The sequence below is a fragment of the Dermacentor andersoni genome, chromosome 3, assembly GCF_023375885.2.
Source record: "Dermacentor andersoni chromosome 3, qqDerAnde1_hic_scaffold, whole genome shotgun sequence".
Classification (NCBI taxonomy): domain Eukaryota; kingdom Metazoa; phylum Arthropoda; class Arachnida; order Ixodida; family Ixodidae; genus Dermacentor; species Dermacentor andersoni.
Window position 1 is genome coordinate 45,078,854 of NC_092816.1, and position 21,826 is coordinate 45,100,679.

The window sequence follows — 21,826 nt, forward strand, 5'->3', positions numbered from 1 at the left end:
TTAGGAGGGCTGGTAGCTCGCTACGACCAGGGAAGAGGATGTCTTCCTGCCGTGCAGAAGGAAGCCCCAGGCGTCGGAACTCCTGCAGGAGACGGTCACGCTGCTGTAGGTAAGCAGGGCAGGCCAGCAGGAGGTGCTCCAGGGTCTCGGGCTCCCCACAGGAGGCACAGGCTGGAGAGGCGATGAGGCCATGACGGTGGCGGCGAGCACCCGTCCAACAGCAGCCAATCCTCAGTCGCAGAAGGAGGGAGGTCTCCCTGCGTGCGAGGCCGCGCTGTGGAAGTGGTCGCGGAGGGCGGCCCAAGGACGTCCGCTTGTCCGGATGGCAGGCCAGCAGATGGCGCCGAAGCCTGTGGCTTGTGAAATCATTGGCTGACACAGCCAGGCTGGGCGGGACCACGCAGTGGTGGGCACGCTTTGCCAGTGCATCTGCTTCCTCGTTGCCCGGTATTCCTACGTGGGCTGGAAGCCAGTGCAGGGACACTGAGCAGCCCGCCTCCTGGAGCGCCATCAGCCTTGTCGAGAGCAGGGAAACTCCGAGGCTGGCCCTTTCTGGCCTCTGCAGGCTGAGAAGTGCCGCCTTGGAGTCGCAGTAGATGGTCACTGGGGTCACCGGCAGCTCCTCTGCGAGTAAGTCCACAGCCAGGTGAAGGCCTGCTACCTCTGCCGCTGTTGACGTCGCATGGTCGGGGAGGCGACACTGCTTGCTCTTCCGCAAAGCGGGCACCACGCAGGCCGCAGTCGACGAGCCTGTGTCTGGCATCACCGAGCCGTCAACGTAGATCTGCAGGTTTCCTCCGTGGTCCTCATGCAGGAGGGAGGCAGCCGTCTGTTGAAGGGCACAAGTCGGGGAGCGCCGTTTGGAAACGCTAGGCAGCTCTGTGGTGATGGGTATGGGTGGTCTCTGCGGAGGAGGCAGCTGTGCGTTGTTCGCTGGAGGCCTCCCGATCACCTCCTCGTACAGCCCACAGAGTCTGCCCATCTGTGAATGGGGCCGCGAGCGCAGTCGGGAGAGCAGGGCACTGCCGTCTGGTCCATGGTGGAGGCGGTCAACATGGCGTAGCCCCTGCTGCAGGAGGAGGAGTGACAGGGGCCATGCCCCCGCCTCGGCCAAGGTTGCAGCGACTTGGGAGCTGCGGGGAGCGCCCAGGCAGAGCCTAATCGCGGCCCGATGCTGCAGCTCCAGCTTCTTGAGACGGGCAGGTGGTAGTGCCACGAGTGGGAGGGCGTACCGCAGGCGTGAGGTAGCTGCTGCATCGTACAGCCGCAGTGCCCACCCAGTGGTACAGCCCTGTCCTCGGGCAAGTAGCTGGGAGACTGCCTTGCGGACCCGGAGGGCCTGCACATGCAGGATCTTGACAGCAGGCAGCCAGGACAGTCGGTGATCAATGCGCAGCCCCAGGTACGTCACTGCAGTGCTCCAGGGCAGCTGGGCGCCTTCCAGGTGCAGCCGGGGTGCTGTGCGGCGGGCGGCTGCTCTTGGGTGGAGCAGCATGGCCTCCGTCTTCCTTGCCGAGATGGCAAGGCCAATGCTGTTCAGGTAAGCAGCGGCGGTGCTGGTACACCGAAATTTCGAGAGGAGGGGGGGGGGGGGGTACGTGCCCCGTGTGCTTCCCACCGCCCCCCTTTCCTTTTTTCCTACGCCCCTGCCAACACGCATGTTCGGGAAGGATCGAGTTGCAAGGCCATCCAGTGTTACGAACGGCCTGCAAGGATACCGACCTTCAAAATTTTCCCAGTCAGCCGCAGCTGCGAGGGTGGCGAGCTTCCCAGAAGCGACCATGGAAGCCTTCCCCACCTGCCGCAGCGACTCGTTTTGTAGGGACGATGGTGTGCCGCATCAACACCCCCTTGGCGCCGCTATGACTAAACGCGGTCGGCGGACCAAGTATTGTTCGTGTATTCGCCGTGGCCGCCACGGCTTGTTAGAAGCGGTCATGGACAGACGCGGCGGCGCGGAGTCAACACTGGGATGAAGAGGTGCCTGCTCGGGTCAAAACCCGTGTCTGCGAGAACCCACTCACCTCGGTGTGGTCAGTGAAACCTGTGCGGAAGAATGTGTAAGCCCTCCCACTCAAAGGCGGGTTGGCTACGATGTCTTTGAACGCTCCGAATTGGTAGCTGGTTGAACGGCCCTTTTCCCTCACCTAGGGATCTAGGGAGGAAATAGTGTATTTAAGGAGCCGTTGGCGGCTCCTCAGTGTGCATTCCTCTTTACTGATGAACTGTAACGTTCTCATGTAGATACTGTAACTAAATACCAAATTCCTCGTTCTCGATGAGAACAAGTCTCTCCCTTCACGGCATGGGCCAGTTACGACGACGGCATGGGCCAGCTGGACGACGGCATGGGCCAGCTACCATCTGTTTCATGCCCGACCCCAACCATTACACCAGGTGTTACTGAACTGTTTAAAAAGTACGGGCCTGAACTGTAGGCTTTGAGCATGCCAAATTGCTTGCCATATGTTTTACATCCTCCTCCTCTCGTCATCGTCCCCCATCATGCGCCTCTTTCTTCCCTCTTTCTTTCCCTCTTCCCCTTCCCCCAACGCCGAGTAGCTGGCTAGAGGAATATACCTCAGGCCGACCTCTCTGCATTTCGTATCATTGAACTACTCTCTCTCTCTCTCTCTCTCTCTCTCTCTCTCTCTCTCTCTCTCTCTCTCTCTCTCACCCAAAGACAGTTAGTCTCAGCCTCGAGACGCGGACGAAAACAGTTGTCGCAAGCTCGAGAAAGAAAGCGGCATTTCTTAGGTCTCATCGCAGAAGTAGCTTACGCGGACACAAAGCCGGGGGTCAGAGACACCACGCGCATCCCACGAGCGCGCGTTCTCTCTAGGCGACGGCAAAACCCTAGCGCACGTATCAGTGGCGCACCGTCCAGCGTAGCAAGTGAGTCGTCCTCGTGTGCCGATGTCAGCGCCGGCGTACGGCGCGTGGCTGCTCCGGCAGCGCGGTAATCAGTCGGCGGGCCAGGTTAGGGTTACACCCGCGGCCTGCCTGTTTGCGTCCGGCGCAAACTTCCGTCGTCGACGCTTTTTTTCGGATCGCCTTCCGTGGCCTGCGCTTCAGCGACGTCTCGTCGTCGTGGTTGGCGCTTAGCGGCGTGGCAAGAACCAGCCAGCCTGTCCGCGCCGCCATGGGGTAAGTGACGGGACGTTTGTTCAGTTCGAAGCAGCTCGAAATCTGCGTCCTTTCTGTTACTCGTCGAAGATGAACTCGGGTTTAACGTCACGAGGTGAAACATCGGCTATGGGGGGAGGCACCGTAGTGAGAGGGTACAGGGTTAATTTTGACCACCTCTGAACGTGCACTTAAAAAGTGCAGGAGCATTTGTGCGTGCCGCGCCGATTGGAATGCGGCCGCCGCGGTCAGTAGTCGAACCCACGACCTCGTGCTCGGCAGTAGAACGTCAGCTCACTGACGACTAAGTTCATTTTTTTTTCCGGGAGGCATACACGGAAGTGCAGTTAAGCTCTCCTGCCGCCTTGTCTCATCGAAGTCTTCGAGCATCTGGGGGACGCGTGGTACCTGTCTCGATAGTCTTATGGTATAGAGACGCTTATAACTTGCAACACGTGGGTGTATGCAACGTATACAAGGTCATCTTTTGCTAAGCGAAGCACGCCATAGCGGCAGCACTTTTGAGGGACATTTATTGCTTGTCCGTTGTCCAGAATGTTCTTTTAGAGATTTTCCCCTTCTCCGGTGGAGGGCAACCAATTGGAGGTACCGGTACCTCTGGTTAACCTTCTTGTGTTTGCTTTACTTTTATTTCTCTAATTATCTCTGATTTCGTCTGTAAAGAAATATGTTTTAAGGATTGATTCAACGAGGGAAGGCATGTGCTGAGGGACGAGGTGTTACCAGAATAACGCGTATATACGTCCCTCTTGAATGAATGTCGACGTGCGATCGAGGCCCACTTTCTGGGATCACGTGGGGCGATGTGCGATATTGCAGTTCAAGCCAGAGGAAGATGACGCGATATTAGCTGCTCCTTGTAACTGGCGATAGCGGTGTACGTAACTGAATCATTAATGAGCGCCGCAACCCGCGCTTTCATTAACTGCACCATATGAGCATACGTAAGCATATCTTGTTTTTTTTTGTCCTACCAACGCTGTTCATCGTACTATTTTACAGTACTTGTAGTGGTCGCTGTTTATCTGCGCACTACATATATCATCGCTTTTGTGCCAAATCACCGAACGGAGAATCACGCGGAGGGACGTAACATGCGCGCCGTTTATCCGTCCCGTTTCATCTGTATATGCCGATGCAGTTCCCGAACTCGATGTTTGCAGACTCCTAAGGAAAAAAAAAAAAGAAGAAAGCAAACGTATCTGCATAAAAGATAAACGAATTACTTAAGTTACTGCGGTTGCTGAAAAACAGATTGCCCGAGGCTAGGAAAAAAGAAAGAAAGAAAGAACCTACAAAAACGGAGCATCCTACTGAGCGATGGCAGCGTGACCGTACACATAACTGCTTTCCGTTTAGTACGTATTGACACGTGTACTTATCTTTATCGGGCGACCACGTTTCGCCGCCTAACAAATGTAATCGCACAGCGTGGGACGCGCCTGCATGTATCCGAAGTTTCTGGAAAGTTATCGGTGCTTCTATCCGCTGTCTGTTGTCGCCGAACCTTATGTTATCTGATTTCATCACCTGACGCGAATGGTGTAGAACTTTGTGGAAGGCACGCGGGTCCGAACGATTAGTCTGGAACATTCGACGACTGTTCTTTAAAAGCAGACGCGCTTGACCCGCTGATCAGATTTCCGACGATCGCCGACCGTGTTCGCCGCTATCGTTGTGCTATAAGTATAGCCTGTTTTTGTGGGCACAGGTTCGCCCAATAAAAGTTAGTTTTGTATTTCACCGTATTGGTGCTTTCTTCACCGTCACTACCACGTGACATATAGTATTATATATATATATATATATCGTCTCTAACAGGGGCATGCACTATCGCTATTCTACGGCATTAATTGTGCCGAAGCAAAGGAAATGTTTGGATTATTGCAAAAGATAAATAACTAATTAAACGTTCTAAAAGTTCGAAAGTTATGGTGGCGCCAATTTGTCGCAGACCTGGCTGCATTGTTTGGCTGCGGGTAAGAGGTCGTCTGTGCGACTGCCGACCACAGAGAAAGGGTTCAGATGGCGTCACAATGTGATACGCCCTTGCACTGGTGTAAAGAATGTAAAGAACTCGTTACCAGCCTCCATGTACATGTGAACTCTAAACTGCTGTCTGTAATTACTAAACATTAATCAAAGAGTATATTTCAGAGTGTGTCGCAATTTCGGCTAGTGTGTTCAAGGGATGTTATAGAGAGTGGTGCAGAAATAACTCGTCTTTGATTTTACTTGTATACAGCGTAAGAAACAGCACGGACGACAGAGAAGTACAGCGCTTCTCTGTCGTCCGTGTTGTTTCTTGCGCTGTAAATTCAAAGACCAACTCATCCCGGCTGACCAACAAAGATTAACAATCAATACCAACTAGTATACCCCGGCTGTCAGTTCTGTTATCAAAAATAACTGCTTTTTCTTTTAACTGATACACTCGATCTCACTTACCAGAAGCGTTCGGCGACGCTCGTTTAATAGAGTTTTATAGATTCTGTGAGTCACTTTCCTATTCATCGCAATCACTTTCATATGGCATCGCAATATCAATCCCATATTATTTATGTCAGGTATATAGAATTATATAGATTTATCTACCGACGTTATGACCACCAGTTCTCACCATCGTCAGTCATGTCCTCACTCAACCTAACATCTCTCGCCGAACAGCGACACGTTAATCGTCTAAAATTTTTTCACGGCATTATTCATTCGGCTTGTCGCCTCTCCACTAATGAATATATCACCTTTGCAAAAATCTCGTCGAGTAGGAGACATCACGCGCTTAACATTACACCTTTTTTTGCACGCACTAATACTTTTAGGTATAGCTTTTTCCCTATAACAATTGAAACTTGGAATTCGCTACCAGGAACCAACCGTTCTACCCCATTAAACGAATTCTTGTCTGTGCTCCCTCAACATTGCGCTTAATTTCCTTTCTTTGTTGCCTATTGTATTTAATTTTTGTATTATACTGTATTATCCACTCCTGCTATAGCCCAACCAGGGGCTGCAGCATGTGAAAATAAATAAATAAATAAATCTCGTCGCCGTGGTGTTCTGTATAAAGTCCAAATGCGGCAACATCGCGGGCGCGCGCCATGCGTCGGGCGAAAGCTCGTGAGTGAGCCGAGAAGGAGGGTGGCTTGATGCGGTCTTCCCGCGCTCGCAAGGGAGCAAGGCGGGGAAGGTGCGCGCCGTCTTCTCACGCGTGCGAGAAGGCTGAGCAGGGAGATGTGGAGGAGGAGGAGAGGGGAAGAGGGCAGGCCGAATGCGCATCTCCTCTACTCCAGTTGCGGCGCTGCGCCGTGCTCCCTATAATAGGCTGCAGAATATAACGTCCTTTCCCTTTCTTACAATCACAATCATCATCATCCAGTTCCGGCGGCTGAGCGCGGCCGCACGCGCTTTATCATGGAGGCAATCTGAGCTGGGTTCGAAGGCTAGCCGGCCGGACACAGCTGACCGCTTCGTCTGCGTTGTTCTCGCGCGCCTAGGTCGCGTTGAAATGCGAGGCAGCGCGAAGTGGAATTCGCCGCTGCTGCCGCTATTTATCGCGCCGGCGTTGTGGCAACGAGTGTCCGCGATCGTCGAGTGAGACGTGTTCGTGTTGGCCTTGTGAGTGAGTAAATGTGTGCAGCGGTTTGTGCAGCTGATAAAATGAAGACTAACGTTACTTTGTATACCTGTCTAAAAATTTGCTGTATCAATGCTTCGCCTGTCGAGTGAAACTGTGACTTTTTTTTTCTGTCTCTCTCACTCTTGTAGACCGTCAAGGACGAAGTGCATCTTGATCGTGACCCTTCTCGTCGCATACGGTATCACCAATGGCCATGGAGGTAAATGCCGTCGCCGCGCCATTTTTGGGTGATATGCAAAGGAACGATAGAACAAGTCTAGTAGACAAAGCATCGAATGTGTGAGCACCATGCTCACACATTCAATGCACTTAGCCATTTTCGGAAGCCCGCCTCTAGGCACAATAAATATGTGGTATATATATATATATAAAAAATCTCGGGCATCATCATCACGGAAAGAAGTGAATTAAACATTTGCGGAACATAGCACTGATGATAGACGCGATATCTGTTTGGACTACCTCTGCTTACTCAGCTAGCGTTGTCCTCAGCTAGCGATAAGATAATGTTTTGAAAGCATTAATAGAAATTTCCCTCTCTCCTGTATAGAGTTGCCTACAATACTCACACTATAAGGGACCCTGGCACTAGCGTCTGTGGGAGCTCCAAACATGGCGGCTCAGTCAGCATGGGAATTATGGCTAGCAAATGGATTTAAGCCTCGTCCTTCGGGCTTCAAACGGTCTTGTGGCTTTGCAAAGTGAACCGCCTACAACGAAACGTTGCGTTATAAATGCAACAGTTTGCCATGATTATGCACGTGCGTGCCGCATCGTCTTTTTACTGGGATGGCAATTATGCGGACACTCCAGGCGAATTTACGCTGTCGTCGACATCGGCGTCGCCGTGATGTTCTGTATAAGGTCCAAGTACATTGCGGCCGCGCGCCGTTTGCTACGTGCAAGCGAAAGCGTGCGATGATGAGCCGCGGGAAAGATGGCGGCTTGATGAGGCGGTGTCTTCTTGCGCTCCCAAGGGGGTACGGGGCAGGTTCATAGAGTTTCATACAATTACTGCGCGCGTCCTACGCTGAAGGCGATCTGCGCTGGGTTCGAAGGTTAGCCAACCTGAGATAGCTGTTGGCTTTGTGTGCATGTGTTCTCGCGCGTCTAGTTCGCGTTGAAGCGAGAGGCAGCACGACGGGGAATTCGTTCGCCGCTGCTGCCGCTCTTGGTCGCGCCAGCGTTCTGACAGCGAGTGTCCGTGGTCGTCGAGTGAGGTGTGTTCGTGTTTGCCAGTGTGCGCGTGACAACGTATTTGTTAATTTATTTAGTAAGGGAATGTTTATAGCAGTATATGCAGCTGATGAAACGACTAACCTTACTTCGTATGGCTGTCTAATAATTTGCTATCGCAATCAATGCTTTGCCTTTCGGGTGGCACTGTGGATTTCTTGTTACCTTCTGTATTCAGTTATTTACGACTTTTTCAAAATTTAGGGCATTATAGGTAAGCTAAGTAAATAAAGCCACAATCACTAAGATCAGAAAAAGCCATGTTCTAGCCACCATTCCCATGGCAGCTCAACGATCGTAGCGCCAGGGTTCCTTCTAATGATTTTAGCAGGAAGCTGTATGCACCTCCCAAACTATACCGCCTTGCTTCTTCGCAGAAGTGGCGGAAGAGGGCGCTGGGTCGCCGTTACCGGCCGACGACGCTCGTCCGTTGACGGCGGTGGAAAGAAGCCCACAGGATGGCGTCACGATCGAAGATGGCCGGGAGGAGCCTGCTGAAGGACAGAACGGAGGGTGAATCTTCACTACTGTCGTTTTCAAGTGCTGTCCAGGATTTCGTGGTCCAGGTCATGTGCGGGTGGATCATTTTGGAGTTGAGATTGAGAAAGGGAGATACAGAAACGAAGAAGGAAAGAAGGAAGGTTAACCAAGGACGTGCCCACTTGGCTACCCTGCACTTGAGCACAGGGAGAAAGGGAGTAAGATTGATCAGAAAAAGTAAATGTGGAAAAATAATACAGAGACAGTCGATTTGAAGACGCTCGCAGATGAATGTTCGCTAAGTGTCACAAGGGTTTGTGCAGTCCAGGCGCCTTCAAGAAGCGCAATCGGGATTTGCGCAAGCAAGAGTGCTTTGGCTAAGACATCAGGAGTAAGAAGCACAGCGCGGTAGGTAACGTAATTCGTGGTTCAGAGATATGGTGGTCTATTAGAATAGCAGAATAGGCGCCAACGGAAGGTAAATACAATCGAGGGTAGCAGAGGATTGCGCAGATGAGATAAGGAAGTCCACGAGGGTAGGACAGGTTCGACTTGTCTAAGTATAAGAGTAGTAGGGTATCAACATTTCCTAATGTATATAACGAAAAACGAAAGAAAGCATGTGGCACGGGCAAAATAAAGGCACACTGAAGAAAAAGCAACAATTCTATTCATAAATTATTATTATACAATAAGAAAAAGAGTCCATGCTTGCCGTACGAGGAAGCTTGACGAGGCAGAAAAGACGCTAACGTGAACGACGGCCAGGTGGCGACGCCACCGGGAAGTTCCCGCAACTGCACGCCATGACGTCAAGGATTTTGATGGCGTATGCTAGGACCTAGGCATTTTTTTTGTCGCTTAAGATGGATTGCACTGTATTCTAAAGAAGCTAAAGGCTGAAGTTCGCAACTTTCGGGAGCTGTTACAGTGCCTCAACGGCCCAAATACGATAAAAGTAGAAAATTCGGAAATCCTTGACGTCACACTGACGTACCGGTGCTAGGGTTTTGGCGCAAAATGAAATGAAAGTTCGATCTCCATTTTCTGTTCTGGTAGTGAACCTCTCAGCAAAATCGGGGAAGATAATGTTCTGGCGGAACACTTGATCAGTGTAAATAATTTAGTGTTTCTGTCTAGTGTCTCATTAGTATTTAGTATTTGCCTATCTGTATGTGCGTGTGAAGCGTCGACCACCGCATGACGGTCGGCCTGGTGTTGCGTCCAGCGCGCAGGACATCGCTCAGGGCGACATGGCCGTGGCCGAGGAAAGATCGGGCAGGCCGTACGCCGTCGTGCACAAGGCGCCGCCGCTGCCGCTGCACCAACACCACGAGCGGAAGCCGCAGCCGCTGCACCCTCACCCACCCCCGCCGCCTCCGCCGCCACCTGTGGTACGCGCCGTGGCCGTCAAGCATGGCTCACGCACTATTCTACCCGTACCGCACCACCCTCCGCCGCCTGTGAGTGTGCTCGTCGCCTCTAGCACGGCTGAATCCTTCTCCTTTGCGTAACGTCTCGTACAGCGGAGGCGCCAGGATTTTTCTTCTGGGGGGACAGCTGCGATAAGCGAGGTCCTTCAGGCGGCCAGGGGCGCCCCTGTGAAGGACCCAGCTAAAGGGACAACTTGCTGACACTCAAGGGCTCCGATGGGCGGCGAAGAGGGGGGGGGGGGTGTAGGCATGTCAACATTTTGGAGAGGGGAGGCAGCCCCACCTTGCCTCTCCCTGGCGCCGCCCCTGATCTTGCGCTCGGTGACAGCCCGAAAATTCGTTGGAGCCCACAAAACCGCGCGCGCATCTTGCCGCTTTGCGTCTGCGTTCTGAAACGTAGAACCTGAGGGATGCCAAGTCTGCGATACACGTGATACGACACCATGACACGTGATACGATACCATGACACGTGATACGTTAGGCTCTCCATGCACGCGCCGCCTCTCCGCGTAACCGTATATAGTAGAAATGCCGAGTAATCAACGGTTTAGCGGACCGTCATGGCGCATCGTGCTATAGAGCGCAGAATTGGATTCATGATACATTGAATAATCAATTTTTTCCAGCGTTCCGCATCGCCAACGCCTCGCGAACGCTGACGCTGCGGTGTCATTTGTTAGGTGGAAATCAAAAGACGTTCCTCGCTAGGCCTATAGTAGCGTCAAAACAAATAGCTGGTCTCAATGACAACGACAAAACACCTCTAATACTTCGTCCTCATTGTGAACTGGGACTAAGCAATATCTCTTATTACCATTTATTTCTCGCTCTCACGTAGCAAAGTAGCAAGTAGCAAAGATGAATTCGGATGGAAGAGGGCTATCTGCGCTGTTCTGGTCACCGTCACGTTGGCACGCAATCACGGTAAACTGCCGCTGTATAGTCTTCGGTATAAGACGCGCATGCCAAGTGGACATAAAGTATCACGTGTCACGGTAACGTAATACGCAAAGCTAAAACTCCCCAATATTGAAATAAGCCCGTCTTCGCTTTGCACTTACGGAAATATGATTGCTGGCGCCCATATAAAAACTCTATTTGATTTAGTGGTGTGTTTTCCATTGCATTCTTTTGTTGTCACCGACTAATAGAATAAACGAAGAAATTTGGCCACGTTTCACTTTTACATGTTAAATGCATGATTCGATCACTATAAGTTGATTCGTCAAGTACCAAGGATAATGAATACAATAGTGCATTTAGACAAAAGCACAATGAAGACATGACGCACAGCATTGTCGTCTCTTCATAGTTCTTGTGTCATTGTCTTGTCTCATTATTGTATTCGTAACAACGAAGGTCTTTAATAACGAAAAGTAATGTCAGTGCGACTGACAGGCTATTCTGCTTACGATTACGAGGAAAATAGCGCCCAAATACGAAGCTAATATATATGGTTGCGATCGTGAACCACTTGGACCACCTATCTGTTCTCGTTGGGTTTTCCCGAAAGCTAAATAAAGAAAGAAAGAGAGAGAACGTAACTCCCAATTTCGCATTTCATCGTGCCGCTCACATTGTCGATGACTCACGTTGTGCTTGAGATGACCCCATGTCGATGACTCTCGATTGTTGCTTTCAAGTGCCAACGCGAAATGCTAAAGTACAGTAACTACGCGACAGCGCTGGCTAAAAAAAAAAAAAAAGTTCGCTGAATGTTGTACAGAAATATGTGTAGCCAAGCTGATGAGCGCTAAAGTATTTATTCTTCTTTCCTTTTTTACCACTGTGCAACGAATGGACCACGGTACAATTCCTTGCGAATTGCTGCGCGCCACTAAACCTTGATACCTATATTTAATGAAAAGCGGCTCTTTCAGTCAGCGTAAAAGGTTCACAGGAACGTGGAGACTTGAAGTGAGTGTCTGAACAAGGGTAAAAAGCCTCAGCCTGCAGCAAACCTCCCACGCACTGTGAGAATCAGTGCTATGCGAAGCATATCGCAGGTGTACCTGGTTATCTAGCCCTGTTTGGGTTTGCGCAAAGTGTTACTAGGTGGCGCAACATGTCCGCCTTAGGCTGGCAGTTGTGTATGTCTGAACAAGGAGGCATTGGTTAGAAGCGAGCGTGTATGACAGCACCGAGATGGCACGATGAAGACCTCAGGATGGCGATGAATATAGATCGACAACGGCATGGTGACCGGTTTATAGCACTCCGACGAAGAAATGCTACTACCTGTTATGTACGCACCTTAAAGAACCCCAGGTGGTTTAAATCTCCGAAGTCCTCCACTACGGCGGGCCTCACAATCGGAAAGTGGTTTTGGCACATGAAACCCCATGATTTAATACATAGTGAAATATTTAGCGCGCACAATCGACAAGGACACAGTCAAGGGGAACACACGAACGCTTTGTGTCATACGTGCCCCTCCACTGTGTCCTTGTCGATTGTGCGCGCTAAATATTTCACTACGAATTCGTACCAACTCGCCCAACTATCAGTTCTGCTGCAGCCCATGATTTAATTTTTACCCGTTATGTACATCTTGGGCCGATCCCAGATGTAGAGCACTGGGTAAACCAGGCCGATACCGACAGCGGCACAACTTGATGTATACTATTGCTCTCCAAAGCGCTAGCCGACACTAGAGAGAGAAAAAAAAAGAAAACACAGGAAGAAACTGGCGCGCTTTCGCTTTAGTAAGCAAAATGTTGCCAACCACAAATGTCTCTACGATGTGCAAATTTGGTCTCTAACGTCGAAGTTCAAGACCAACGTCTGCTCGACGTCACGTACGGGCAGGCACGTTTTTTCTGGAGAAATTTCTGGTTGTCCAGAGTATGTTGTTTCTACCTAAGGAAGAGACGGCCTATAGATTTCATCGTACGATCTGTAATGTACGTTGTAACGACTTTACATGTAGACCTTGTTCGGGCCATACATTAATAGTTGTCCTCCCCAAGGTTTTATTTTCCAGTTTACCTATGACAGTATTACGTTTTCTCGTTTGTTCAAATTATAATCGTAAACTATTACGTCTGCAGTTCACATATACTTTGCGTATCTTCTGATACAGTTTGCTTTCAAAACTTTCGTTAATTCAATATGCCACTTCTGGCTGGCGGAAGGCCTGTAGAAGAATGAGTATACGCTGCCCTTTCTCGCGTGCGCGCGTGTGTGCACATACGTGTGCACGCGATGTACTGATCTTGCTGGGTGGGCCCGCTGAGTCTGTCACACAGCACCTTCCGCGAACGTAATATTCATTATAGCAAACACTGTGCAAAAAGCATCGATATGCCGGGCAGCCACGCATGTCCCTGGAACTTGGAGCACACCGCCTATAGTAAACGTAAACTGACATGTCTACGGGATATCTGTAGTATGTTTCAGTTGCCCTGGGGCCACTACATATGGGCAGCGTATCCTGCAACATGATTTGGATGACCGTTTATCTGTTGTGGCACGTTATCTCTTACTATAATGGACAAAAAGGAACGTCTCATAGAAGTGTCCTATAGGTCCAACCAAGAGCACGTCACGGATGTTAATGCAATGTACGCGGTATGTGCTGGGTATATACGCTGCCCCGTACGTGACGACGAAATGGGTCGCTTTTCATTGGGCTCTTGGTTCTGCGGCGCGTGGTAGGGAAAAGATGTTGTGACTGCCCCACAGACAAGGTATCTGTGCCGCGTGCGGCATTGCGCGCAAGCTTTTCTTATTAGATAAATTTAGTGCGTCCGGTCTTCCGGCAAGCGCGGGTGGTTTGCCGGATGAGCGGAGGTGTAAACGTGAGCGGCCAGATCGGTGGCGCCAGCTGGTGGCGCAAAGCTCAACCACCTAAACAGAGAGCCAATTATTATATTCTTAGCTGGGGTGTAAGTTTTCAAAAGCGGCGTAATTATGAACACAATTACGCCGCTGCCGAAAATTTGCACCAGCAGTGAAGCAGAATAAGGTAGGTGACTGCAATTTTAGCTCTGTGTTTGCCTGGTTGAGCTCTACAACACCAGGCGGCTGCACTGCTCCGGCCGCTCACGTTTACGCCCCCGACAATCCGGTAATCCGCCCAAACCGCCCCCGTTTGCCGGAATAGCGGACACGCTAAAAGTCTTTTTTTCCCGCTAGCGTGGAGAACGCCCGATACGCTACCGCGATTCGCTTTCACGGTGCCTATATGGCAAAATGTGCATTCACACGGATGGCCGAATCGCTGGTCCGCGGACAATTAATTGCGTGCGACGGCACTGAGACGTAGCAAATGTGTGAAAGTGGCACTGCGGAGCCATGTCCTGATCGTCCGCAGGCTGAACCGGCAAACCGTCCCGCTGTGTGAATGCAGAATTAACCGATGGCTCGAGCGAGCAGATCGCCGTAGCGGATCGTGTCCCCGATGCGCTCTCCTGAAAAACGCTCTATATATTCACTTCGCCAGCCCGTACCACAGCCTCTACTACATCTGGCCCATGCGCCGCACAGCTGTTTACCCGTGGCTCCGCGCTCACCGTCCGTGTAGGGTGCCCATGACGCCGGTGTGCTGCGTAAGTGTCGATGACGTTAGTGTGACTGCATGTGGATGTACAGTATTGACCCTAGCTTAAGAATGCCTTTTTTCTTCAAATATCTGAAACTCAAACCACGTGGGAGGGCGCTTAGAATAGCATTGGCTTTACACTCAGTAATGCACTTCCTTCCCTCTAACTGACAGTAGCCAAAGGGCAAGTTGGTACAGCATAACACATTAACAAGCTAGACATTAGCGGAAACATGAATACACAAAAAGGAGACAGGACAAAGCTCTACTTTTTGACGTCCCACATCTACTTATAAGAACTATAGATCGGGAGCTGTAGTCTTGGCCTGTCTCCGCCTTGTGTCGTCCTGTTTGTGGTAAGATTTATTGTGGACAGGTTAGCCCCTAGAATTATACGTTGTGCATGCTTAAGTTTGTGTCAATACGGTAGTTGCGCACAACAGCTGCGCTGGTCGATGGGATTTTGGTTTCTTGACGAGTTGGCATGTTGCCGCCGCGGAACGAGGGACACTGCGTTTTATAGCGGATATGTCGCGAAAGTTTCACACCTTATATTTTTTAAGCGGATCAATAATCTTGGTGCAACTTATGCGGGTGCTACAGAAGCGCATTACAGTAGCTATTTCAAAGTCGAAAATAATTATCTGTGTTATGCCAAAGACCTTTACGTAGCTCAACCTTTGGCACTTCACTTCGTTCACTTACTAACTTACACTGCATAAAAAGGTGTGCGATTTTCGCAAGGCATGAGTAGGCAGTGCATGCCTAAACGCACAAACGTTATGGCGTGGCCAGCGTGTACATATTTTACCACGACGTTCTATATGCGTCGGCGTCCATTCACTTGCCATGTCAGGTTGTGTAAAAAAAAAATCCGAATTTTACATAAACATTTACGCAATCTGGAAAGCCAAGGGCACTCAGAATTGCTAACCGTATGCAACAGAAAGTTGACAACGGCTCAAAAAAAAAAAAAACAACAAAAAGTGGATCGACGATTACGATACTCGCTAATGCTAAATTTGAGCGCAGCTCTATACGCGTTTTCACTTCGCGATATGTTGACTAGCGCGGATAATCTGTCTCTTGCGGCACGTTGCAAACGGAGATGCTAAATGCTGCTGCGCTGATCGGGAGATTACGAGAAACAGTGCGTGGGGCGCGCGCGGGCCGATTCACAGCAGCCGCCGCAGACAGACCTCCGCCCATGCAGCGCTTTGTGTTCATACAGACGACGCGAGCTACCCTTGCGCCATCTCGTAGCCATCGTCGCCGCAAAGCCTGTCTAGCGCGGCGCTATATATGCTTTTCTTCCCACGTTTTCGTCATACCCCCCTCCTCCGCTTTCCTCCTAGCGCTCTCTATGCTATCGCCGTCTTTCATCTCCCGCTGTGCTCGACGTTCGCTTTCATCCTTCGCTGTGCTAGTTCGCTCGGTTACGAGGGACAACGCCGACGCTCTCAAAGAATTGGCAGCTTCGCGCCAAAGGCGAAGAATTGAAAACGATAACAAGGTCTAGCCTAGCGCTTGAAATCCGGTGTACTAGCGATACGCAAGCGCGACATATTGGCGTAACGCAGCGCACAAGGCAACTACCGACGAGCAGATGAAACAGCGTCCGGCGGCTTCCAAGCGTCTCGCCGTGTTCGCGTAATGAGCACCGCCAGCAGCGTTGCAGGCGTCGCCCCCTGCATGGTGCATGCACGAGATGAGACCGGCCGTCGACGTTAGTCAGCACTCCCCAATGGAACACTAGACAAGGTTAGCTTCGCGTTTACCGCTCCGACTATAGCATACACACACAGCAGCTCAGCAGGAACGCTATAGTGCGCACAACGCTCTTGCCAGCAGCAGAAGGTAAAACGCTGCCTTTAATTGTCCCGGCCACCTAGGTGATTGAGCGTGCGCCTTGACGGTTCGTCGTCAACAATTCGCTTCGCCGATTTTGCAAGCGAACACACACCACGTCTCTGGAGATACTCCATGCAATTCCTCCCGCGCGAGCTGCGCATACGCCTAATTAGCGGGGCAACGACAAAGTGGATTGTAAGGAATTGCTGGTGTGAAATTAAGGTTCCACAGCTTTTTACCAAAAGAGGCGGAGCCAAAGAATATGCCCCTCCTTCACCTCTGAAACAGAGCCTTGTCGGGAGATGTCCGCTTACAGATCAACCGTTCTGGCTCTGTTAATGCACATACTGGGCTAAATATAAAATAAAAGCTGCTTGTTACCGACGAAAGCAGTTTCTTGGCCGAAAATTGATGACGTTATCTAAAAAGAAATTGCCAGGTCGTTCAGGCTTCGTCTTAAAAGCAGTAACACAAAGATATACTTCGACCGGTGTCATTACGGCAATATAAGCCATATTAAACTCGTGGAAAGTGGGGGCAAAGCCCTCTCTTCCTTAACAATAACCTGTTACAGCGTCCCTGCTAAGACGGAGGGGTCCGGCTTGACTTTCTCGACATCGTTTCAACTCCAACAATTTTTTTTCGTAAGCTTAATTAGAGAGCAGCACAACGGTGGCGGTGGCGCCGATGGCGCAAATACACCTTGAGCGCCCGCATAAGTTATATCGCAATATCAATTTGATTAAGAAGAGAGAGCGTTAGCGTCCCCAGTGTCTCGCTAAACGCAGGTGGACTGGTCGTTTCGCCGGAAGGGGGAAAGCGCAAGGGGTGAACGGGATGCAAGGTGGCATGGAGCTCAACCAGACGATCGCGGATCTAATATAAGATTGCATATAAGACGATTTAGGAGAGAGTATAAACAAGTGTGTTCTACTTCGCTGCTGGCGTACATTTTCGTCAGCGGAGTAGTCGTGCTCACGATTGGAGGAGTTCGGGCGGAGGAATATGCATGAAAGGCACGCCTGAGCGCAGCACGGAGCTACATAGAAATTTCGAAGCCTTCTGTGGGATGAGAAACGCGTACGGGTTACCTTTGTAGCTTCGTGCGTGCTGCAGTCGGGTGGACGAAAATTTTCCCGTTCATGAATCTTTCTCCACATTGTAGGCCTCCGCAGCACTGATTTTCCAACTAGTTTATGCATGATTAGTGTGATATGGCTAAAATAAACAGTAAAGGTTAGCGTTCCTGTGCTTTTTAAGGCCGATGAGCAGGATCGAAAATAAGAAGTGGGATAGCTATGAGAAAGGCTTAAAAAAAAACGGAGAGCTGCTCGTGAACATGAAACACCGTTGTTAAGTGCAGGCAAATACAGAGTGGATGCCGAACGAGAGAAGTAATCTGTAGATAAATATCGGATGATCGAACCAGAGAGATGTGTGTCCGACAGTATATGGGCTGGCCGATGTTTCGACAGAGGAACGTATCTTTTTTTCAAAAACGTCCTTGTAATCTTTGGCGAGTTTCTTATTGGCGCCTAAAACTGCGCTTTAGGAACGATTAGACAGTCTTTGAAAGATACAGGTCCATCGGTCAGCCTCTGTCTGAGACACCTCCCATGGTTAGTTGATCCCATCCTTATCGCGTTATATACCTAAATTGTACAACGTATACCTATTGTCAGTATACCTAAATTGTACAACGAGTCTGTAAACCAATCTTGCTGTCACAGGTTGCCATGCCGAAGCCGCCTCGTCTGCACATCAAGTTGCCGCCGCCGCCCCCTCCACCCCCGCCTCCACCCCCGCACGCCGGCAAGCCCATGGCGGCCGCTGTGCGTCCGGGACACGGCCGGCCGCGCAAGCTGGACAAGGAGCAGAAGCGCCTGCTGCCGGTGCGCTGCAACCACAACGCCCGCTACCGCACCCACGACGGGTCGTGCAACAACCTGCGCTACCCTTGCTGGGGACGCGCCGGGGAGTCGTACGGGCGCCTGCTCAAGCCCGACTACTCGAACGGTACACGCGTGATGGCCGCACGCGGGCTCTTCTGCGCTTGCGCTGTTGTTCGCTTTCAGGGAGAAGCAGGACGAACGCTCGGGACAAGGTTTCGGCGTTAGCGTAAACGCCTGCAAGCCTACCTCCTCGCATTAAAAAGAAAGATATATGTACGCTTCTGAAGGCTGCTTTCAATCAATCAATCAATCAATCAATCAATCAATCAATCAATCAATCAATCAATCAATCAATCAATCAATCAATCAATCAATCAATCAATCAATCAATCAATCAATCAATCAATCAATCAATCAATCAATCAATCAATCAATCAATCAATCAATCAAGTTAGTATCGCCTAACCCAGTGGCCTGTTTTACAATAAACTAATATCCTAATAACCTATGTCATTAAGGAAAAAAAGAAACGGCTCTGAAAAGGGTGCCAGGAGGAAGGAGAGGGGGGGAGGCGTCTTTCTTGAAATATGTACTGTAATACATTTATTTATTTTATTTGTTTATTTCGATATACTGCCGGCCGAGGTTGCCGGCCCAAAGCAGGAGTGGCGTAGCTATGCGAAAACATATACGTGAGCAAGCATGACCAGAATTGACACATTCATAAGAAAAAGCTTAGGGAACAGGCAAACAGCTGCATAAGTAAGCGGGACTACAAGATGCATATTCACAAGTAAGCAGCACCTGTATGCACTGTAGTATGTGCTGTACGTTAAAAGCGATAGATAGAGAGAGATAATTTATTTGAAAGAAGGCAGAGAGGTCGGCTTGATCTAACGTGCTACTCTTGATCTAACGTGCTACTTGAACTAACCTGCTACTCTGCTCAGGGGGAGGGGCAACGGGGACGTAAAGGTGTGATGAGGGATGATGATCACATAGAAAGAGGGATGCGCAATGTTAAAATCGAACATTTACGTGAAACCCGCCGTGGTTGCTCAGTGGCTATGGTGTTGGGCTGCTGAGCACGAGGTCGCGGGATCGAATCCCGGCCACGGCGGCCGCATTTCGATGGGGGCGAAATGCGAAAACACCCGTGTACTTAGATTTAGGTGCACGTTAAAGAACCCCAGGTGGTCGAAATTTCCGGAGTCCTCCACTACGGCGTGCCTCATAATCAGAAAGTGGTTTTGGCACGTAAAACCCCATAATTAAAAAAAAAACATTTACGTGAACAGGGGAGACAAGAGTTTATACATTCATGAATAAAGATGATTAATAAGCAGGCAACTGCATGAACGAGTGGGACTAGAAATTACTCGCTCATAGGTAAACTAACAGTAAAGCTAATAGTAAAAAAAAAAAAAAAAAAGAATGGACACCATAATGGAACGAGCACCACATCAAACATACCGAAAGCATTGATATCACACATTCGCTGACAAATATTCCTCAAGGCCCTGATGGACATCGAGCGCTTGAATGACGAACCCGGGTAGCTGATTCCATTCCGACATTGTTCTCGGGAAGAAACCGTTACAAAAAGCAACTGTTCGAGTAAAGATAGGTCTTAAAGCATGGCTCGGGGTGTGCCACGTTCCTCTTGTTGTCAACTGCTCTAGACAGGACGGGAGCGTGATATTTACCCCTCTGTACAGGATGTTATGCAGGAAAGATAAACGGGTGAACAGCGCGACGGGACAAGGAAGGAAACAAGCACGAGCTCTCGTGTTTGTTTCCTTTCTTGTCCCGTCCTCGTGCAGTTCGCCCACAAGTTAATACGCACCAACAAACCTAGCTAAAAAAAAAAAAACTTCTTCAAGATAAACGGGCTATCTTTCTATGTGTCCCAAGGGGCGTAATCTGTTTATTCACCATCAGCGCTGAGATAGACTCGTGTCGCGTGACTTCCTGAAAATAAAGCGAACCGCTCTTCTTTGAGTGCTCTCGAGCTGGTGAATATCTTGCTTTTTTTGCATACGGGTCCCAAAGCGCACAAGCATATTCTAGCTTTGGTCTAATGAGTGTATAGTACGCTAAAAGTTTGATATTAGAAGGTGTGTCCCTAATTTTACGTTAAGAAAGCATAGTTTGCTAAACGCCGAGGAGCAAGTTTCCGCTATATGATCCTTTCGCTTTAAATCGTTGGTTAGTGTAACGCCCAAGTGCCGGTATTACGTAAGCACCGGAATCACTGACTGATTAAGGCTATACTCGAATACGCTAGGTTGCTGCTTGCGTGAAATGCGAAGGAGCACTGACTTTGAAACATTTAATTGCATTTTAGATTCCTGACAGCGCTGTTTCATCTTCAATGGTGATTCTCGGAGAATTTCGAGGTCGCTAGATGAATTCACTTCTTTGGATATAATGCAGTCACCTGCGAATAGCCTTATGGAAACCGATTCGGGCATTACTTCTGTTATATCGTGTATGAAAATAATAAACAGTAATGGATCGAGCACATTGCTCCGGGGGGCTCCAGACAGAACTGGCAAGTTAGCTGATGAACTACCATTTATGTCTACAAACTGCGTTCTATTTTGCAGATATGCTGTAACCCAACTAATAATATGCTGAGGAAGCCCAATATTTCTGAGTATGTAACGCACTTTCTCGTGTGAAACTTCATGAAATGCCTTACAGAAGTCTAGCAAGAGCACATCTACCTGTCCACATCTGTCTAGTGTGGCTGCCAATTCGCGCACTGTTGTTATAAGTTGAGTAACAGTTGACATTCCTAGCCAAAAACGGCGTTGATGCTGAGAAAGAATTGTTCTTCTTTGTCATAAAATCAAGAATTTCACCGGCTACTACATTCTCTAGGAACTCGCAAGATGTACGTGCAATAGACACTGTTCTATTACATGCTATACCCAACATTCGTACTTTGTGATCTAGCTATCGCTGGAATAAGTTCGGTTTCATATGACGTCCCCCCGTGGCCGCAGGCGTATGGGGCACACGAAAAGGCAGCTACGGCCGCAAGCTGCCGAACCCTCGGCTGGTGTCCATGGCTCTTTCCGGGTCCGCGTGGCAGTCGAGCGACACCGAGTACAGCTACCACTCGGACTTGATTGTGCACTTTGGCCAGCTGCTGGCCCATGACGTCACTTCCTCTGCCACGTTCACCACCACGCAGGTCGTCGACGGCAAGGTCACCAAGGCCCGTGAGTGACGGGCCCCTCATCTTTACACCCCTGTCGAAAAAAATTAAAATTAAGTTATAGGGTTCTACGTGCTATAACCACTTTCTGATTGTGCGACACGCCGTAGCGGAGGACTCCGGCGATTTCGACCACCTGCGGCTAAATCTAAAACCTAAACCTAAAAAAAAAAATGAACACGGGCGTTTTCGCATTTCGCCCCCATCGAAATGTGGCCGCCATGGCTGGCATTCGATCTCGCGACCTCGTGCTCAGCAGCCCAACACCATAGCCACTGGGCAACCACGGCGGGTGTACCCCTGTCACGTGGGCAGGTTAAGTGCGCTTACGGGGAGTGCACTTCGGGACCTTTAGTGACACTTAAGGCTATACGCGG

The 21,826-nt window shown here is 49.9% G+C and overlaps 2 protein-coding genes across 2 annotated transcripts in view; one reads left to right on the forward strand and one right to left on the reverse strand.

The window, feature by feature from the left end:
- On the reverse strand, nucleotides 1-1,495 carry LOC140216496 (uncharacterized). Its single transcript, XM_072286819.1, has 2 exons — nucleotides 378-1,495; nucleotides 1-82 (listed from the first exon to the last, which is right to left on the reverse strand). Exons 1-2 carry the CDS (start codon nucleotides 1,493-1,495, stop codon nucleotides 1-3), a joined length of 1,200 nt encoding a protein of 399 aa, XP_072142920.1.
- Nucleotides 1,496-2,959: 1,464 nt separating this feature from the next.
- The window catches only part of LOC126516436 (salivary peroxidase/catechol oxidase-like), a 43,507-nt gene continuing 24,640 nt past the window's right edge, over nucleotides 2,960-21,826 (forward strand). Inside the window, exons 1-6 of the mRNA XM_050166560.3 lie at nucleotides 2,960-3,147; nucleotides 6,916-6,986; nucleotides 8,401-8,536; nucleotides 9,732-9,966; nucleotides 18,062-18,347; nucleotides 21,235-21,453. Coding sequence (XP_050022517.1) covers nucleotides 3,143-3,147; nucleotides 6,916-6,986; nucleotides 8,401-8,536; nucleotides 9,732-9,966; nucleotides 18,062-18,347; nucleotides 21,235-21,453 — 952 coding nt within the window. The 5' untranslated portion in view covers nucleotides 2,960-3,142. The remainder of the gene's footprint in view (nucleotides 3,148-6,915; nucleotides 6,987-8,400; nucleotides 8,537-9,731; nucleotides 9,967-18,061; nucleotides 18,348-21,234; nucleotides 21,454-21,826) is intronic.